We start from the raw sequence: 20,261 nt of genomic DNA, 5'->3' as shown, positions 1-20,261 counted from the left end.
TATGCGGATTGGGCTCCAATAACATAATTGAGGCTCAACTGCAGTATTAACCTGCGGCCTAGTGGGGGAGCAGTGGTGGCTTCCCCGCCTGGCCAAAGCTGTTGGGAAGTCGATCCAGGCCAGAAGAGGCCCAGAAAGGCAAGTTTTAAAAAAATCAATTAGGTGTTCTTGTGGCCAAGAGGAACAGGAATGCTCTTCCGGGTACTAGAAGAAAACCATGGGTTTCCCCTACCCCAGGTTTCACTTCCCCTCGCCTGACTGCGATGCCTGTTGGACCCACCCCCTAATGAACACCTATCTTAGTGCTGGGGACCATTCCCTTTGGTCCCCAGCGGCGGCCTCCTGCCGCCTGATTTTAACAGCGGACATCCTTGCCGTTTTGGTGGGAAGTCAGCCAACAACATGTTAATGAGGCCCGGTTGTTAAAATTGGTTGGATCTCCCTGCTGCCACACCCCAATGGGCCACACCCCAATGGGCCAGCTCCTCATTAGGCCGCAATCCCGCCCGATACTTAAAATCAGCACCATCACCTGCCTGCTGGTCAGATATTGGTTTGTTTCTTCAAATTGCAAGTGTGTGATCTCAGCTGTGTTATCTGAGAGGTGCTGAGTGGTGGGGAGATGCTTCCCACATGAAGTGAGGAAAAATTCAATGAACAGTCAGTGCACACCGCTCTTGTGGAGCTCATAGTGGCTGGTTACAGAACAGTAAACAAGTTGGCTGTCTGTCCACTAATTTAAACAGTCTGGGGACAGAAACCTCAAGTAGCAAAAGAAAGCTTTTTAAATTGAATTTTTAAAGTTAAGGAAAAAGGTTAACAAAAAGGCATGGACTGAAACAATGTAAAAATAAAAGGCATTCTCCAAATGGAAGGCTAATATTGTGATTGTGAGGATCCGGTACACTCACTCCCCACTATTTTCCACCCATTCATTTTAATGGACAAAAGGCATGGGAAGCGTTCATGCATCATTCGTCGAGAAAATGCTGGAATCCATTATTAAGGAAGTGGTAACAGGGCACTTAGAAAATCAGAATATGATTAGGCAAAGTCAACATGGTTTTATGAAAGGGAAATCATGTTTGATAAATTTATTAGAGTTTTTTGAGGATATAACTAGCAGGATAGATAAAGGGGAACCAGTGGATGCAGTATATTTGAATTTTCAAAAGGCATTCGATAAGGTGCCACATAAAAGGTTGCTATGTAAGATTAGGGCTCATGGGGTTGGGGGTAATATAGTAGCATGGATAGAGGATTGGTTAACGGACAGAAAAGAGAGTAGGGATAAACGGATCTTTTTCAGGTTGGCAGACTGTAACTAGTGGGGTGCCGCAAGGATCAATGCTCGGGCTTCAGCTATTTACAATCTATATTAATGACTTGGATGAAGGGATCGAGTGTAATGTATCCAAGTTTGTTGATGTTACAAAGCTAGGTGGGCAAGTAAGCTGTGAGGAGAACACAAAGAGCCTGCAAAATGATATAGATAGACTAAGTGAGTGGGCAATAAGGTGGCAGATGGAGTATAATATGGGGAAATGTGAGGTTATTCACTTTGGTCGGATATTTTTTAAATGGTGAGAAACTATTAAATGTTGGTGTTCAGAGAGATTTAGGTGTCCTCGTACAGGAAACACAGAGAGTTAGCCTGCAGGTAGAGCAAGCAATAAGGAATGCAAATGGCATGTTGGCCTTTATTGCAAGGGGGTTGGAGTATAAGAGTAAGGAAGTCTTGCTACAATTGTACAGGGCTTTGGTGAGACCACACCTGGAGTACTGTGCACAGTTTTGGTCTCCATATCTGAGGAAGGACATACTTGCTTTAGAAGCGATGCAACAAAGGTTCACTAGATTGATTCCTGGATGAGAGGGTTGTCCTATGAGGAGAGATTGAGTAGAATGGGCCTATACTCTCTGGAGTTTAGAAGAATGAGAGGTGATCTCATTGAAACATAAAAGATTCTGAGGGAGATTGACAGGGTAGATGCTGAGAGGTTGTTTCCCCTGGCTGAAGAGCCTAGAACTAGGGGGCATAGTCTCAGGTTAAGGGGTAGGCCATTTAGAATCATAGAAATTTACAGCACTGAAGGAGGCCATTCGACCCATCATGTTTGTGCCGGCCGAAAAAGAGCTTTCCAGCCTAATCCCATTTTGCAGCTCTTGATCCGTAGCCTTGTAGGTTGCAGTACTTCCAAGGGCATATCCAAGTACTTCTTAAATATGATGAGGGTTTCTGCCTCTACCATCCTTTCAGGCAGTGAGTTCCAGACCCCCACCACCTTCTGGGTGAAAAAATTTCTCCTCAACTCCCCTATAATCCTTCTATCAATTACTTTAAATCTATGTCCCCTGGTTATTGACCTCTCTGCTAAGGGAAACAGGTCCACTTTATCTGGGCCCCTCATAATTTTATACAATTCAATCAAGTCTCCCCTCAGCCTCCTCTGTTCCAAAGACAACAACCCCAGCCTATCCAATCTTTCCTCATAGCTAAAATTCTCCAGTCCTGGCAACATCCTCGTAAATCTCCTTTGCACCCTCTCTAGTGCGAGCACACCTTCCTGTAATTTAGTGACCAGAACTCTACGCAGTACTCTAGCTATGACTGAACGAGTGATTTATACAATTCAAGCATAACCTCCCTGCTCTTATATTCAAGTGTCAGCTAATAAAGGAAAGTATCCCGTATGCCTTCTTACCTGTCCTTCAGGGATCTGCCAACGTCCCTCCAATGTTCCTCTACACTTCTCAGTATCATACCATTTATTGCATATTCCCTGGCCTTGTTAGCCCTCCCCAAATGCATTACCTCACACTTCTCTGGATTGAATTCCATTCGCCACTTTTCTGCCCACCTGACCTTGATCTCTTCCTACAGTCTGCAGCTTTCTTCCTCACTATTAACCACATGGCCAACTTTTGTATCATCTGCAAACTGCCTGATCATGCCCCCTACATTGACGTCTAAATCATTGATATATACCACAAAAAGCAAGGGACCTAGTACTGAGCCCTGCAGAACCCCACTGGAAATAGCCTTCCAGTCACACAAACACCCGTCGACCATTACCCTTTGCTTCCTGCCACTGAGCCAATTTTGGATCCAACTTGTCACTTTTCCTTGGATCCCATGGGCTTTTACTTTTCTGACCAGTCTGCCATGTGGGACATTGTCAAAAGCCTTGCTAAAATCCACGTAGACTACATCAAACACGCTACCCACATCAACCCTCCTCGTTACTTGCTCAAAAAATTCAATCAAGTTCATCAGACATGACCTTCCCTTAACAAATCCATGCTGACTGTCCTTGATTAATCGTGCCTTTCTAAATGACGATTATTACTGTCCCTCAGAATTTTTTCCACTAATTTGCCCACCATCGAGGTTAGGCTGACTGGCCTATAATTACTCAGTCTATCCCTTACTCCCTTTTTAAACAACAGTACAACGTTAGCAGTCCTCCAGTATCACACCTGTAGCCAGAGAGGATTGGAAAATGATGGTCAGAGCCTCTGCTATTTCCTCCCTTGCTTCTCTTAACAGCCTGGGATACATTTCATCCGGGCCTGGCGATTTATCTACTTTCAAAGATGCTAAACCCCTTAATATATCCTTTCTCACTATGTTATATATTTAAGACTGAGATGAGGAGGAGTTTTTGGAATTCTCTACCCCAAAGGGCTGTGAATGCTGAATCATTGAGTATATTCAAGGCTGAGATTGATAGATATTTGGACTCTGGGGGAATCAAGGGATATGGAGATCAGGCGGGAAAGTGGAGTTGAGGTCGATGATCAGCCATGATCTTATTGAATGGCGGAGCAGGCTCGAGGGGCCGTATGGCCTACTCCTGCTCCTAATTCTTATGTTCTAATGTTCTTATGCAATTTCCTGATACTCCATGGGTTAAGCTCCGCCCGGGAATCTGGACTTTTAAAGTCGACCGCTAGAACCGATGACTGTTGAGAAACAGCACAAACTAACTAAAAACTGGAACATTTTTCACTATCTGTTACAGACTATTTTGAAAAATCCTGACTAAACTTTAAATATACAACTGTGGGAAAAACTAATTATATAGTGAAAAATAATGTTTCCTTTTGTCACCAGCAAAATAAATTGTTGTCGACGACAAGAAAAAGCAACTGAAGGTGCAATAATGGATAGGCTTAATAGGACAACATGATCTAGGGGAAGACTACATGCTTGTGTGGTTCCAGTAGAGTGTCTAATTTTTAAAGTGAAAGTGCCCCTCTCCTTATCCTACCTCTGCTTAGATAATGCATTCTATGTAGAGACTGAGCAAATGAAAAATAATACAGGATGTTCCTAACGTTCATAAAGTGGTGGAGTTTTATTCTCATGGTTAGCAATACAAGAAATAATTATTGTCTTATAACTCACTTATTGTCATCTATTATCTTCACTCTCTCTAATAAATAGACAGGGAAAAACATCCTTTTTCAAACAGATAACACTAAATTATTGGGGTTGATAAAAGGGGTTGATTTTGATCCTGCCTATCTGGCAGAAACTGGTAGGTGGGCAGTTAAAATGTACAGGTGACTTACCCACCGATTTCCCACCTGCTTTGCGCCGATCCTGATTTTAACCTGTTCATCGGGCTTCCACTGCAATTTTTACTCTGGTTTGAGTAGAAAAGCCACTGCAGCTTTCTTGCCAGATGAAGACAGCAAAGAGAGGATTTGGGACCAGAAAAGGCCATTTAAGGCATGTTATCTCACTATCCTTGTGGGGCCAGAAGTGCCCCTCCAGGCCCCACAATGAATATTTAGGTCTCCCCTACTCTGGGCTTCCCACTCACAAGACCCCCCTGAAACTCCCTCCCTGCGACTTACCTTCCTAATGGCAAGCCTCCATTTGGTGCCAAGCCAGCGACCTACTGCCACCCGAACTTCTACTCCCCTGCCTGCTGGCCAGCTGCAGCTTTCTGCTCGTTTTAGGCAGGCATGCAGATGAGGCCCCCACCCAACTGAATCATGCTCCTAGTTAACATTCCCCCTTAAGTGTTTGTGCCTATGTAATTTTAGGGAAAGAAAAGTCTTAGAATTACACTGTGCGATAACAGATACAAATGCTTAATGTGTTCATTTGAAATTCCACTCTTCCATTTTGGTAGGGGTGTTAGTCCAGTCATAGTAAATGGATTAATGCCTCCGCTAAAATAGCAGATAGAAACATTTTAGACAACACTTATTCAAAGCCAAGAAAACAGATTCAACAAATGTTTATCATTTTAAAATACAAAGGGATAAAACTTACAATATTCATTACAGACAAGATATAATGTTCGATATCCTTACGACCATGGTATCCCACCATCATTTTGTCTGCCACTACAAGAGTTTCCACAAAGCGTTCAAGGCTTACTGATCTCTTTTGTCGATGGGGACTGGTTGCAGTTTTGTTATTTGGCAATGAGGTTGGAAAGGCCGAGGAATCATTTAACCACCGAGGCTTTCTTCTTCCTGTGCGGTCTTCTAGGAGTGAAGATAATCAACCATGTTAGCTGGCATAGTAGCTTAGCATCTTATAGGCCAGCTGCTTTTAAATGTGGAGTTTCACTTTCAGGAATTGAAACAATCACTAATTAAAGGGTAAGAAAACTTAGGGAGAAAATCTTTGGTTCAAATTTTATGGAAAAAAAACCACACAGACTAGAAATTTCTTTGATGTTTCATGTCAATTTTCTTGCAGGCATCGAAGTCCTCAAGTGCGTCTCTCTTCTTGCTATACTGCTCAAGTGCCATCACAGATCAGAGCCATGCCTATACATCCTGAAACAGCTCTAACTTTAGACCAGCTTGAAAGTGGTTCAGTAGCTGGCTGGATGAGCCAGTTCCCCATAATGCCTTCTTATTACATTTGGCCTTCTGCACAGCGGATCCCACCAAGATTAACAAGGGACTGAAATGAAAATGGGGGAGATAGTTCCACAAAGATTGCTCTTCATAGTTAGGAATTGTAAAAATAGGTAGCACAAAAGCATCTTTAGCCTTTGGACATCCCAAAGTGCTTTACAACCAATGAATACTTTTTTGAAGTGTAGTCATTTTTTTTAGGCAAACACAAGAGGCAATTTACACACAGCAAGGTTCCACAAACAACAGTCAGATGCATGATCAGTTAATCTGTTTGGGTTGTGTTGGTTGAGGGAAGAACGTTGCCCAGGATATCGGGAGAAATTCCAGGTTTTCATGAAAAAGTGCCATGGGATCGTTTACATCCACCTGATCGGTTTAACATCTCATCATATTCTCTATGGACAATTGATGGCAACATGAGGGGGCACCTTAATTTTATAAAGTTCCTAAAAAAAAGAGTCCTAGATTGCACACACATCGCCCCATGTACACTCCCTTGCTCAATACCACAACCTATGTCAAGAAGAAAAGGATTCTACAGTACTCAGTGTGCAGCTCATTTGTGACCAGCAACACCACATCATGCTAGTGAATGCTTACTTCTCTGGGAGTTGCCACAATATGGGCAGAGCACCAGTACAATGAAATCCATTCCGGCAACAGCACAAAAAATTGAGCACACCACTGGTATGCGGAGGAGTTCCTGATCAATGTTGGGCATCCTGCAATATAGCTCTGCTAAGGCCTCAAGGATCGTAGTTGTGCACTGCACAATTCTGCTTTACAATGAGGCCTCATCACGGAAGCTCCAGAGAAGGAAGGGCCCGACAGGTAGTAAAGGGATCAGGAAGTAGAGCAGCAGCAGCCTGAAGAGGATAAGGAGGACATCGCATTGCTGGCTACAAGAAACATTTGTGTCACCCTGATACAACAACAACAACAAATTAATGGGCAGGATTTTCATTGAGCCGTGGAGGCGGGATTGGAGGCGTGTGGGGGGGTTAAAATCTTGAAATCGGGGGGCACGAACCCATCCCGCCCCCAACTTGCTTCCATGCCAGTTTCAAAGGAGGCAGGTACCCGACCCGCGCTGGGACCTGCCTCCCCGAGGCGGGAAGATGATTAGTGCCAATTAACTGCCTGTTAACAGGTGCAGGCAGTTTTTAGCCTAATCCCTATTTTTATTGGTGAAGTGTGGGATTCCCGATGGCTGCAAACCATGCCAAGTTAGCAAGGCGGGCCGTCGGTCTGAAGGGCTTGGAGGGGTCGAGATGTCTGGTGTTCAGTTGAGTGATGGGTGCATGAGTGCAGAGGTAAGTGTGTTTGGTGTGTTTAAAGTGTTCAAAGGAGTTTTACTTACCTTTACAACCTTCCTTCCTTCAGGTCTCGGGAGTCCCTCATCTCACCAGCACAGAAAGCAGAATGGCCGCGATCTGTCAAAAATTGCAGCATTCAGCTTTCTGTTCCGGAGAGATCTCTAAATCAGCCTGAGAGGAAGGAATTAACTTGGAGTACAGATTGTCAGTGTTTGACAGCTTCAAACAGCTGTAAAACGCTGATATTTCATCTGTAAAAAGGTCTTGGCAGATGAAATGTCAATCTGTGATGTCACCTGTTGCCGGGTGGCCCTTAATTGGCCTGCTGAGCCCACTGGGCGGGCTCAACAAAGTCAATCAAGTCAACATCGCGTGGGTTGGCTACAACTCGATGGAGGCGGGACTACAACCCCGAAAGTTGTAGTCCCGCCTCCTACCTGCCTCCTCAATGAGAATCCAGCCCCTTGTGTTTACAAAGCGCCTTTAATGTAGCAAAACGTCCCAAGGCACTTCACAGGAGTGTAATCAGACAAAACAAATGACACCGAGCCATATAAGGAGAAATTAGGGCACGTGACCAAAAGCTTGGTCAAAGAGGTAGGTTTCAAGGAGCGTCTTAAAAGAGGAAAGAGGTAGAGAGGTGCAGATGTTTAGGGAGGGAATTCCAGAGCTTAGGGCCTAGGCAACAGAAGGCACGGCCACCAATGGTTGAGCGATTATAATCAGGGATGCTCAAGAGGCCAGAATTAGAGGAGCGCAGATATCTCGGGGGGTTTGTAGGACTGGAGGAGATTACAGATTTAGGGAGGGGCGAGGCCATGGAGGGATTTGAAAACAAGGATGAGAATTTTGAAATTGAGGCATTGCTTAACCGGGAGCCAATGTAGGTCAGCAAGCACAGGGGTGATGGGTGAACGAGACTTGGTGCAAGTTAGGACACTGGCAGCCGAGTTTTGGATCACCTCAAGTTTACGTAGGGTAGAACGTGGGAGGTCAGCCAGGGGTGTGTTGGAATAGTCAAGTCTAGAGGTTACAAAGGCATGGATGAGGGTTTCAGCAGCGGATGAGCTGAGGCGGGGTGGAGACGGGCGATGTTACGGAGGTGGAAATAGGCAGTCTTATTTATGCTGCAGATATGTGGTCGGAAGCTCATTTCAGGGTCAAATATGACACCAAGGCTGTGAACAGTGTGGTTGAGCCTCAGACAGATGTTAGGGAGAGGGATGGAGTCAGTGGCGTGGACCGTAAACAATGGCTTCAGTCTTCCCAATATTTAATTGGAGAAAATTTCTGTTCATCCAGTACTGGATGTCGGACAAGCAGTCTGACAATTTAGAGACAGTGGAGGGGTCGAGAGAAGTGGTATTGAGGTAGAGCTAAGTGTCGTCAGCGTACATGTGGAAACTGCTGCTATGTTTTCAGATGATAAAGGGGGAGCATGTAGATGAGAAGTAGGAAGGGGCCAAGGATAGATCATTGGGGGACACCAAAGATAATGATGCGGGAGCGGGAAGAGAAGCCATTGCAGGTGATTCTCTGGCTACGATTAGATAGATAAAAATGGAACCAGGCGAGTGCAGTCGCACCCAGCTGGACGACGGTGGAGAGGCGTTGGAGGAGGATGGAGTGGTCAACCATGTCAAAGGCTGCAGATAAGTCAAGAAGGATGAGGAGGGATAGTTTGTCACAGTCACAAAGGATGTCATGTGACTTTGATGAGAGCCATTTCGGACTGTGGCAGGGACGGAAACCTGATTGGAGGGATTCAAACATGAAGTTGCGGGAAAGATGGGCACGGATCTGGGAGGTGACAACACGTTCAAGGAATTTGGAGAGGAAAGGGAGGTTGGAGATGGGTGGTAGTTTGCAAGGACGAAGGGGTCAAGGGTTGTTTTTTTGAGGAGAGGGGTGATGATGGCAGATTTGAAGGAGAGGGGGACAGTCCCTGAGGAGAGAGAAACGCTAACAATATCAGCTAACATGGGAGCCAGAAAAGGAAGTTGGGTGGTCAGCAGTTTGGTGGGAATAGGGTCGAGGGAGCAGGAAGTGGGTCTCATGGACAAGATGAGTGCGGGCACTTTCTCTTAACTACCATTATATGGCCAATATATTACCAGTTCTGTTTAAGTATTCCCCCCTTCCCTCCACAAATACACCATCATCTACAGGCTCTTTAACATGCCCAACTCACTAAGCTCCCATTCATGCAACTTTCACACCTTTCCAGGAACAATATCTGCATATCCAACAAATTTAACACAACTACAATTGTGATGTGAAACTATAGCATATATAATTAGTGTCCGCACTGCAGCAGCAGCAGCGGCGGCGGCAGTGCGGACCTGGGAGGAGCGGCGAGGCGGCGGCGGCGATAAAAGGAGAGCCAGAAGTGCAGGTAGGCCCCACAGCAGCGGCGGCGGCGGCAGTGCAGACCTGGGAGGAGCAGCGAGGCGGTGGCGGCGATAAAAGGCGAGCCCGAAGTGCAGGTAGGCCCCACAGCAGCAGCAGCGGCGGCGGCAGTGCGGACCTGGGAGGAGCAGCGAGGCGGTGGCGGCGATAAAAGGAGAGCCCGAAGTGCAGGTAGGCCCCGCAGCAGCAGTGGCGGCGGCAGTGTGGACCTGGGAGGAGCGGCGAGGCAGTGGCGGCGATAAAAGGCGAGCCTGAGGCGCAGGTAGGCCCCACAGCAGCAGCAGCGGCGGCGGCAGTGCGGACCTGGGAGGAGCGGTGAGGCGGTGGTGGCGATAAAAGGCGAGCCCGAAGCGCAGGAAGGCTTACCAATCTCAGAGCTCCGTGAGTGGGAGAGAGAAGTAAAAAGTAATCGAAGTGTGATGGCACCAGAAAGAAGGTAAGTGATTGGTTGGTGAGTATTCCTCTCTTTCTTGTTTTTTCCAAACATAAATTTTGTGGTTTATACTTTCTAGGGTCTCTGTTGTGTAGCGGGGACTGTTGTTAAACAAGGGCCCTTGAGTATATCATTTAATTGGAGTGTAAATGGTGGGATTGATTTGATTTAATTTAATTTGAATTAATTAAAGGGTAAGTCATGGCAGCACAGCTCCGTGATATGCTCCTCCTGCACTATGTGGGAAATCAGGGACACTTCCTGTGTCCCTGACGACCATCTGAGCAGGAAGTTTATCCAGCTGCAGCTATTGCAGACCGCATTGCGGTGCTGGAGCTGCGAATGGATGCATACTGGAGCATTCGCGATGCTGAGGATGTCGTGGATAGCACGTTTAGGGAGTTGGTAACACTGCAGGGAAAGGCTGCACAGGCAGGGTGAGAATGGGTGACCACCAGGCAGAGTAGTAGGCGCAGGCAGGTAGCGCAGGGGTCCCCTGTGACCATCCCCCTCTCAAACAGATACACTGCTTTGTATATTGGTGAGGGAGATGGCTTATCAGAGGACGGCAGCAGCAGCCAACTTCCTGGCACCGTGGGTAGTTCTGCTGCACAGGACGGGAGGAAAAAGAGTGGGAGAGCTATAGTGATACGGGATTCTATTGTAAGGGGAATAGATAGGCGTTTCTGCGGCTGCAAACGAGACTCCAGGATGGTATGTTGCCTCCGTGGTGCAAGGGTCAAGGATGTCTCGGAGCAGCTACAGAGCATTTTGGAAGGGGCGGGTGAACAGCCAGTTGCCATGTTGCATATAGGTACCAACGATATAGGTAAAAACCGGGATGAGCTCCTAAAAGCTGAATATAGGGAGTTAGGAGGTAAATTAAAAAATAGGACCTCAAAGGTAGTAATCTCAGGATTGCTACCAGTGCCACGTGCTAGTCAGAGTAGAAATAGAAGGATATTTCAGATGAATACGTAGCTAGAGGAATGGTGCAAGGGGGAGGGATTCAAATTCCTGGGACATTGGAACCGGTTCTGGGGGAGGTGGGACCAGTACAAAACAGATGGTTTGCACCTGGGCAGGACTGGGACCGATTTCCTAGGGGGAGTGTTTGCTAGTGCTGTGGGGGAGGGTTTAAACTAAAATGGCAGGGGGTTGGGAACCTGTGCAGGGAGACAGAGGAAAGGGAAACAAGGATAGAAGCAAAAGACAGGAAGGAGAAAAGCAAAAGTGGCAGTCAGAGAAATCAAGGGTTTAAGTCAAACATGGCCACAGTAAATAATAATTCTAAAAGGTCTAAGAGTGTTAAAAAAACAAGCCTGAAGGCTTTGTGTCTTAATGCGAGGAGCATTCGTAATAAGGTGGATGAATTAGCTGCGCAAATAGATGTAAACGGATATGATATGATTGGGATTACGGAAACATGGCTCTTGGGTGACCAGGGCTGGGAACTCAACATCCAGGGGTATTCAATATTCAGGAAAGACAGGCAAAAAGGAAAAGGAGGTGGGGTAGCATTGCTGGTTAAAGAGATTAACACAATTGTAAGGAAGGATATTAGCTCTGATGATGTAGAATCTGTATGGGTAGAGCTGACAAATACCAAGGGACAGAAAACGTTAGTGGGAGTTGTATATAGACCCCCAAACAGTAATGTGGAGGTTGGGGATGGCATTAAACGGGAAATTAGAGACGCGTGCAATAAGGGCACAGCAGTTATCATGGGTGACTTTAATCGACATATAGATTGGGCTAACCAAATTAGTAACAATACTGTGGAGGATGAATTCCTGGAGTGTATACGGGATGGTTTTCTGGACCAATATGTCGAGGAACCAACTAGAGATCAGGCCATCTTAGACTCTGTATTATGTAAAGAGAAAGGAATAATTAGCAATTTTGTTGTGCGAGGCCCCTTGGGGCGGAGCGATCATAATATGATAGAATTCTTCATTAAGATGGAGAGTGAAGTATTTGACTCAGAGACTAGGGTCCCGAATTTAAATAAAGGAAACTACGACGGTATGAGGTGCGAGTTGGGTAGGATTGATTGGGGAATGTTACTCAAAGGGTTGACGGTGGACAGGCAATGGCAAACATTTAAAGATCGCATGGATGAACTACAGAATTTGTTCATCCCTGTTTGGCATAAAAATAGAACAAAAAAGGTGAATCAACCGTGGCTAACAAGGGAAATTAGGGATAGCATAAGATCCAAGGAGAGGACATATAAATTGGCCAGAAAAAGCAGCAAACCTGAGGATTGGGAGCAGTTTAGGATTCAACTAAGGAGGACAAAGGGATTAATTAAGAGGGGGAAAATAGAGTATGAGAGTAAGCTTGCAGGGAACATAAAAACAGATTGTAAAAGCTTCTATAGATATGTGAAGAGAAAAAGATTGGTGAAGTCAAGCGTAGGTCCCTTGCAGTCAGAATCAGGGGAATTTATAACGGGGAACAAAGAAATGGCAGGCCAATTACATACATACTTTGGTTCTGTCTTCACAAAGGGGACACAAATAACCTCCCAGAGATGTCGGGGAACATAGGGTCTAATGAGAGGGAGGAACTGAAAGAAATCACTATTTGTAGGGAAATGGTGTTAGGGAAATTGACGGGATTGAAGGCCGATAAATCCCCAGGGCCTGATAATCTACATCCTAGGGTACTTAAGGAAGTGGCCCTAGAAATAGTAGATGCATTGCTGGTCATCTTCCAAAATTCAATAGACTCTGGAACAGTTCCCATGGATTGCAGGGTAGCTAATGTTACCCCACTATTCAAAAAATGTGGTAGAGAGAAAACGGGGAATTATAGACCGGTAAGCCTGACATCGGTAGTGGGAAAATGCTAGAGTCCATTATAAAAGATGTAATAGCAGAGCACTTGGAAAACAGTGACAGGATCGGACAAAGTCAACATGGATTTACAAAAGGTAAATCATGCTTGACTAATCTACTGGAATTTTTTGAGGATGTAACTGGTAAAATAGATAAGGGAAAACCAGTGGATGTGGTGTATTTGGACTTTCAGAAGGCTTTCGATAAGGTCCCGCATAAGAGATTAGCGTGTAAAGTTAAGGCACATGGGATTGGGGGCAAGGTACTGACTTGGATAGAGAACTGGTTGGCAGACAGGAAGCAAAGAGTTGGAAATAAACGAGTCTTTTTCTCAGTGGCAGGCAGTGACTAGTGGGGTACCGCAGGGATCGGTCCTAGGACCCCAGCTATTCACAATATATATTAATGATCTAGACGAGAGAACTAGATGTAATATCTCCAAGTTTATGGACGACACAAAGCTGGGTGGGCGTGTGTGCTGTGAGGAGGATGCCAAGAAACTCCAGTATGATTTGGACAGGTTGGATGATTGGGAAGATGCATGGCAGATGCAGTATAATGTGGATAAATGCGAGGTTATCCACTTTGGTGGCAAAAACAGGAAGGCAGATTATTATCTGAACGGCAATCGATTGGGAGAAGGGGAAGTGCAATGAGACCTGGGTGTCCTTGTGCACCAGTTGCTGAAGGTAAGCATGCAGGTGCAGCAGGCAGTTAAGAAAGCAAATGGTATGTTGGCCTTCGTAGCGAGAGGATTGAGTACAGGAACAAGGGTGTCTTGCTGCAGTTGTACAGGGCCTTGGTGAGACCACATCTTGAGTATTGTGTGCAGTTTTGGTCGCCTTATCTGAGGAAGGATGTTCTTGCCATGGAGGGAGTGCAGCGAAGATTCACCAGACTGATACCTGGGATGGCAGGAATGACGTATGAGGAGAGATTGGGTTGATTGGGCTTATACTCGCTGGAGTTTAGAAGAATGAGAGGGGATCCACTGAAACTTTAAAATTCTAACAGAACTAGACAGACTGGAGGAAAGATGTTCCCAATGGCCGGGGAGTCCAAAACATGGATTTACAAAAGGTAAATCGTGCTTGACTAATCTACTGGAATTTTTTGAGGATGTAACTAATAAAATAGATAAGGGAGAACCAATGGATGTGGTGTATTTGGACTTTCAGAAGGCTTTCGATATGGTCCCACATAAGAGATTATCTTGTAAAGTTAAGGCACATGGGATTGGGGGCAAGGTATTGACTTGGATAGAGAACTGGTTTGCAGATAGAAAGCAAAGAGTTGGAATAAACGGGTCTTTTTCAGAGTGGCAGGCAGTGACTAGTGGGGTACCGCAGGGATCGGTCCTTGGACCCCAGCTATTCACAATATATGTTAATGATCTAGACAAGGGAACTAGATGTAATATCTCCAAGTTTGCAGACGACACAAAGCTGGGTGGGCGTGTGTGCTGTGAGGAGGATGCCGAGAAACTACAGGATGATTTGGACAGGTTGGGTGATTGGGCAGAAGCATGGCAGATGCAATATAACGTGGATAAATGTGAGGTTATCCACTTTGGTGTCAAAAACAGGAAGGCAGATTATTATCTGTATGGCAATAGATTGGGAGAAGGGAAGTGCAACAAGACCTGGGTGTCCTTGTGCACCAGTCGCTGAAGGTAAGCATGCAGGTGCAGCAGGCGGTTAAGAAGGCAAATGGTATGTTGGCCTTCATAGCGAGAGGGCTTTAGTAAAGGAACAAGGATGTGTTGCTGCAGTTGTACAGGGCCTTGGTGAGACCACATCTTGAGTATTGTGTGCAGTTTTGGTCATCTTATCTGAGGAAGGATATTCTTGCCATGGAAGGAGTTCAGCGAAGATTCACCAGGCTGATACCTGGGATGGCAGGAATGACATATGAGGAGAGATTGGGTCGATTGGGCTTGTACTCGCTGGAGTTTAGATGAATGAGAGGGGATCTCATTGAAACTTATAAAATTCTGGCAGGACTGGACAGACTAGATGCAGGGAGGATGTTCCTGATGTTCGGGGAGTCCAGAACCAGGGGTCACAGTCTAAGGATAAGGGGTAGGCCTTTTAGGACAGAAATGAGGAGGAATTTCTTCACCCAGTGAGTGGTGAACCTGTGGAATTCTCTACCACAGAAGGCAGTAGAGGCCAATTCATTAAATATATTCAAAAAGGAGTTGGATATATTTCTTAAGGCTAAAGGGATCAAGGGGTATGGGGAGAAAGCAGGGACCGGGTACTGAACTTGGATGATCAGCCATGATCGCATTGAATGGCGGAGCAGGCTCGAGGGGCCAAATGGCCTACTCCTGCTCCTATCTTCTATGTTTCTATAAGTTTCTGTGTTTACTTCCAAGATACTTCCTCTTGGCGATGGTGTCTGTGCTCTAAGGTGTCTGTACTCTAAAACAAGGCACGAGCTTCTCCTAGGTGCTGCTTCAGTGCCAAGAGTGTGAGAGGTGGCTGGCTGCAGTGTTGAAATATGAGCCTCTTGGGACGCAGCTGGCTCTCATCTCATGACAGCTAAGTCCTTAGATAGACCTGCTGCAGTCTGTGGGAGTGAAATTCAATCTTGGTGGTAGCCCAAAACAGGCAACAGCGAATCAGCAACCTGGTTTACACCCTGCCATTGAACAATGAGAAAGAACATGGGCGGGGGGGGTGGGGGAGGTGTAAGATAGGCTGCCGATTCGCTATCAGCCATTTTATGCTACCGCTGTCGTCAAATTTCATTCCCTTATCTCTTGTGCTGCTGCTGGTGCAATCTGGATCTGTGACCTTTCTAACACACGTGGAAGCATCACAGGGGGCTTCAGGGAGGGCCCGCTATCCCAAGAGACAGCACCTTCATTCATGCCCATTCTTGCCATGCCACTGCTGAAAATATTGGGCATGGGTTTAGAATGGCCACTTATGTGCAAAAAAAAGAACTAATGGGACCAATGAGATAAATGAAATCCTGCCTCATAGTTGTCCTTAATTGGTTGTCAAAACTGTCAAAGCAGGAAGAGATAGGCCTCTCCAGTCTGGCACTTGAGGCCTCTTAGACAAAAGTCTCAGCATCCATGGCAGAAGCACAGATTTCCCCTAGAGCTTGGCACACAAGGGTGAGAGTAAACGAAAGCTTGCAGGTGAACACTGGAGATGAGAAGGGCAGCAAGCTACCTCATTGACATTGCTGTTAAGCAGTGCAGGCACTTTAACAGAGTAGGAGAAGGAGATCATTGTTAGAGAGAGACATGCTTAGTACACTGCATTCTAGGAAGGTGTGGCTGGCTCCTCTGATCTTGCTTGACCTGGTACGGTCAGTTAATGTTTTCCTGCACTACGTGCCTATGCATGGGAGTGTTGTGTTCCCACTCACTGCCCTGGCCAACTTCTTCCTTTGTTCCTTGGGTAGGTCTCGCTGGGGCCTGCATTGTTTCATGCCGAACAAGGCCTTCCTCCAGTGTGCCAAAAATGATGCCTGTCCCTTTAAACTGCTGCAAGCCTGTAAATCCTGCAGCAGTAAAACTTTTTTCTGACCCTTCAAGACAAGTTTTCAATATTTCTGATGCTTGGAGCTTGCACAAAAATATTAAATTATGGTTGATCCCAGAAATTACAACAGGCTGAATTAATTCAGGCCCTAAGAATTGCTGAAGGTTCCTTTGGTGATTTTATAGTTGAAACAGTTGGGAAGGGAGGTATGAACCATTTAAGTTTTTTATTGAAGGTTCAAACAGCCGCCTAACCTCAAACAGACAATCGTTCGCAGCAAATTACCCAGCTTTCAGGGGAACAGCGACCACGACACCACACAACCCTGCCACGGCAACCTCTGCAAGACATGCCAGATCATCAACACAGATACCATCATCACACGTGAGGACACCACCCACCAGGTACATGGTACATACTCATGTGACTCGGCCAACATTGTCTACCTCATACGTTGCAGGAAAGGATGCCCCGGAGCATGGTACATCGGCGAGACCATGCATACACTGCGACAATGGATGAACGGACACCGTGCAACAATCGCCAGGCAGGAGTGTTCCCTCCCAGTCGGGGAACACCTCAGCAGTCAAGGACATTCAGCCTCTGATCTTCGTGTAAGCATTCTCCAAGGCGGCCTTTGAGACACACGACAACGCAAAATCGTAGAGCAGAAACTGATAGCCAAGTTCCGCACTCATGAGGACGGCCTCAATCGGGATCTTGGGTTCATGTCACGCTACATGTAACCCCACCTGACGTAGGGTCATCCAGACTCGAGTCGTCGTTGGCTTGTTCTCTCTACACAGATGCGGCCGGACCTGCTGTGATTTCCAGCAACAACAAAAAATGTTTTTTTTGTCTGTTTTTTGTTTTTCATACAGACCCCAGCATCTGCAACATTTGACCCCTTGTGACCCCACCTCATTGTTCTTTGATGTAATGTTTTCCTGACTAACCTGTTTGGACACCATTCACACTTTTGACTGCTGTGATTATCTCTCTGCCGAGGTGTGATAAATGGCAGTTAGAAAGATTACCTGTAATCATCTGGCATTATTCTCTGACTATATAAGCTGTGTCTTTATGCATCTCTCCACTTCACCTGACGAAGGAGCAGCGCTCCGAAAGCTTGTGATTTCAAATAAAACTGTTGGACTATAACCTGGTGTTGTGTGACTTCTTACATTTTTATATTCCAGGGAATACAAACCTAGTTTATGTAATCTCTCCTCATAATTTAAACCTTGCAGCCCTGGTAACATTCTGGTGTATCTGCAATGCACTCCTTCCAAGGCCAATATATCCTTCCTAAGGTGCAGTGCCCAGAACTGTACACAGTAGTCCAGATGTAGTCTAACCAGGATAGCTGTAGCAAAACTTCTTCCCCTTTATATTCTAGCCCTCTAGTTAAAAAGGCTAACATTCCGTTCGCCTTTTTGATTATTTTTTGTACTTAAATTTTCGTGATCTGTGTACATGGACCCCTAAATCTCTTTGGACCTCCACTGCTCCTAACACTTACTTGCATTGAAATCCATCAGCCACAGTTTTGCCCACTGAATTATAGAATCATAGAATAGTACAGCATAGAAGAAGGTTATTTGGCCCACTGAGACTGCACCGGCTCTTTCAAAGAGCGATCCAGTTAGTCCCACTCCCCCACTCTTTCCCCATATCCCTGCAATTTTTTCTCCTTCAAGTATTTATTCAATTGCCTTTTGAAAGCTACTATTCAATCTGTTTCCACCACCCTATCAGGCAGTGCATTCCAAATCCTAACAACTCGTTGCGTAAAAACGTTTTTCCTCATGTCGCCTCTGGTTCTTTTGCCAATCACCTTAAATCTGTGCCCTCTCGTTATCACCCCTTCAACCATTGGAAACAGGTTCTATTTATTTACTCTATCTAAACCCTTCATGATTTTAAACACCTCTATCAAATCTCCTCTTAACCTTCTCTGCTCTAAGGAGAACAATCCCAGCTTCTCCAGTCTATCCACGTAACAGTAATCCCTCATCCATGGAACCATTCTAGTAAATCCTTTCTGTACCTTCTCCAAAGCCATCATATCCTTCCTAAAGCATGCTGCCCAGAATTGGACACAATACTCCAGCTGGGGCCGAACCAGTGTTTTATAGGTTTAGCATAACTTCCTGGCTTTTGTACTCTAACACTTTCCTGCCCTAGCCCCATATCCCCCTATGCCTCTATTTATAAAGCTCAGGATCCCATATGCTTTAAGAACTGCTTTGCTAATCTGTCCTGGCACCTTCAAAGATTTGTGCACAAACACCCACGTTTCATTGTTCTTGCACCCACATTTTAACTGTACCATTTACTTGGCAAGTAACATTTGCGCCACACAAGTGCCAGGCAATGACTATCTCCAACAAGAGGGAGACTAACCACCACCCCTTGACATTCAACGGCATTACCATCGCTGAATCCCCCACCATAAACATCCTGGGGGGTCACCATTAACCAGAAACTTAACTGGACCAGCCACATAAATACTGTGGCTACAAGAGCAGGTCAGAGGCTAGGTATTCTGCACGAGTGTCTCACCTCCTGACTCCCCAAAGACTTTCCACCATCTATAAGGCACAAGTCAGGAGTGTGATGGAATACTCTCCATTTGCCTGGATGAGTGCAGCTCCAACAACACTCAAGAAGCTTGACGCCATCCAGGACAAAGCAGTCCGCTTGATTGCCACACCACCCACCATCTTAAACATTCACTCCCTCCACCACTGGCACACCATGGCTGCTGTGTATACCACCTATACAAGATGCACTGCAACAACTCGCTAAGGCTTCTTCAACAGCACCTCATAAACCCACAACCTCTACCACCTAGAAGGACAAGGGCAGCAGGCGCATGGGTCAAAATCCTGGAATTCCCTCCCTAACAGCACTCTTCTTGGACTCTAGGGAATCAAGGGCTATGGGGATCAGGCAGAAAAGTGGAGTTGAGGTCGAAGATCAGCCATAATTTTATTGAATGGCGAAGCAGGCTCGAAGGGCCGTATGGCCTACTCCTGCTCTTAATTCTTATGTTCTTATGGGAGTACCTTCATCACACGGACTGCAGCGGTTCAAGAAGGTGGCTCACCACCACCTTCTCAAGGGCAATTAGGGATGGGCAATAAATGCTGGCCTTGCCAACGACGCCCACATCCTAGGAATGAACAAAAAAATGTTTTAGCTTATATTGTCTCTCCTCATTCTTCCTACCAAAATGGATCACCTCACACTTAATCTATCAATGTCTCTTTGTAGCATAAACTCCAACCTGAACCAACTCTCCCACCACCCCTCCTCCACCCCCAGAACTGTACCTCCACCCACAAACAAACCCTGTGAATGTATGCCCATCTTCCACATCTATTGTAACACAAACACTACATTGCTTCCAATGGCTTCCCCTCTGCTTCATAGACACCTTCAGTATACCCCAGGAATCCACCATTTGTCCTCTCCTCATTAACCATCTACTCCTTTGTAATATCAGGAAGCGGAGGTCAACTTCCCCAACTCTACCTCTCCGTCTTCTCTATTCATCTAATCGTACAATTCTCATATCCATCACAGAGCAAAACAATGGAGAGGAGATGGGGGCTGGGGCAGGGTGGAAGGGGGGTGGGTGAGAGGAGAGATTTGCAGATAGTTCAGAGAAAGATCGAAGAAAAAAGTGCAATAATATTGAGTGATTTCAAATATTTAAAGATAGACTGGGATAAAGGTAATAATGTATGTGCTCAAAGTGGGGATGATTTTTAGAACACATTCAAGACTGCTTCCTAAATCAGCTCATTTCTCGTCCAACAAGAAAGGAAGTTTAGTGCTGGGAAATGAAGTTGGACAA

General features: G+C 45.8%; 1 protein-coding gene across 2 annotated transcripts in view; it reads right to left on the bottom strand.

The window, feature by feature from the left end:
* Positions 1–20,261, bottom strand: part of adamts6 (ADAM metallopeptidase with thrombospondin type 1 motif, 6) — a 388,783-nt gene that overhangs the window by 311,056 nt on the left and 57,466 nt on the right. The window contains exon 5 of one of the 2 annotated variants that reach the window (XM_085971193.1): positions 5,291–5,508. The exons of the other annotated variant lie outside the window; for it this stretch is intronic. Coding sequence (XP_085827319.1) covers positions 5,291–5,508 — 218 coding nt within the window. The remainder of the gene's footprint in view (positions 1–5,290; positions 5,509–20,261) is intronic. 2 annotated transcript variants of the gene reach the window in all.

The sequence above is a fragment of the Somniosus microcephalus genome, chromosome 2, assembly GCF_052327205.1.
Source record: "Somniosus microcephalus isolate GS21.2 chromosome 2, FLI_Smic_1.0, whole genome shotgun sequence".
In the NCBI taxonomy this organism is placed as follows: domain Eukaryota; kingdom Metazoa; phylum Chordata; class Chondrichthyes; order Squaliformes; family Somniosidae; genus Somniosus; species Somniosus microcephalus.
Note: the sequence above shows the minus strand (reverse complement) of the source record. Positions and strands in the feature narration are given on the sequence as shown.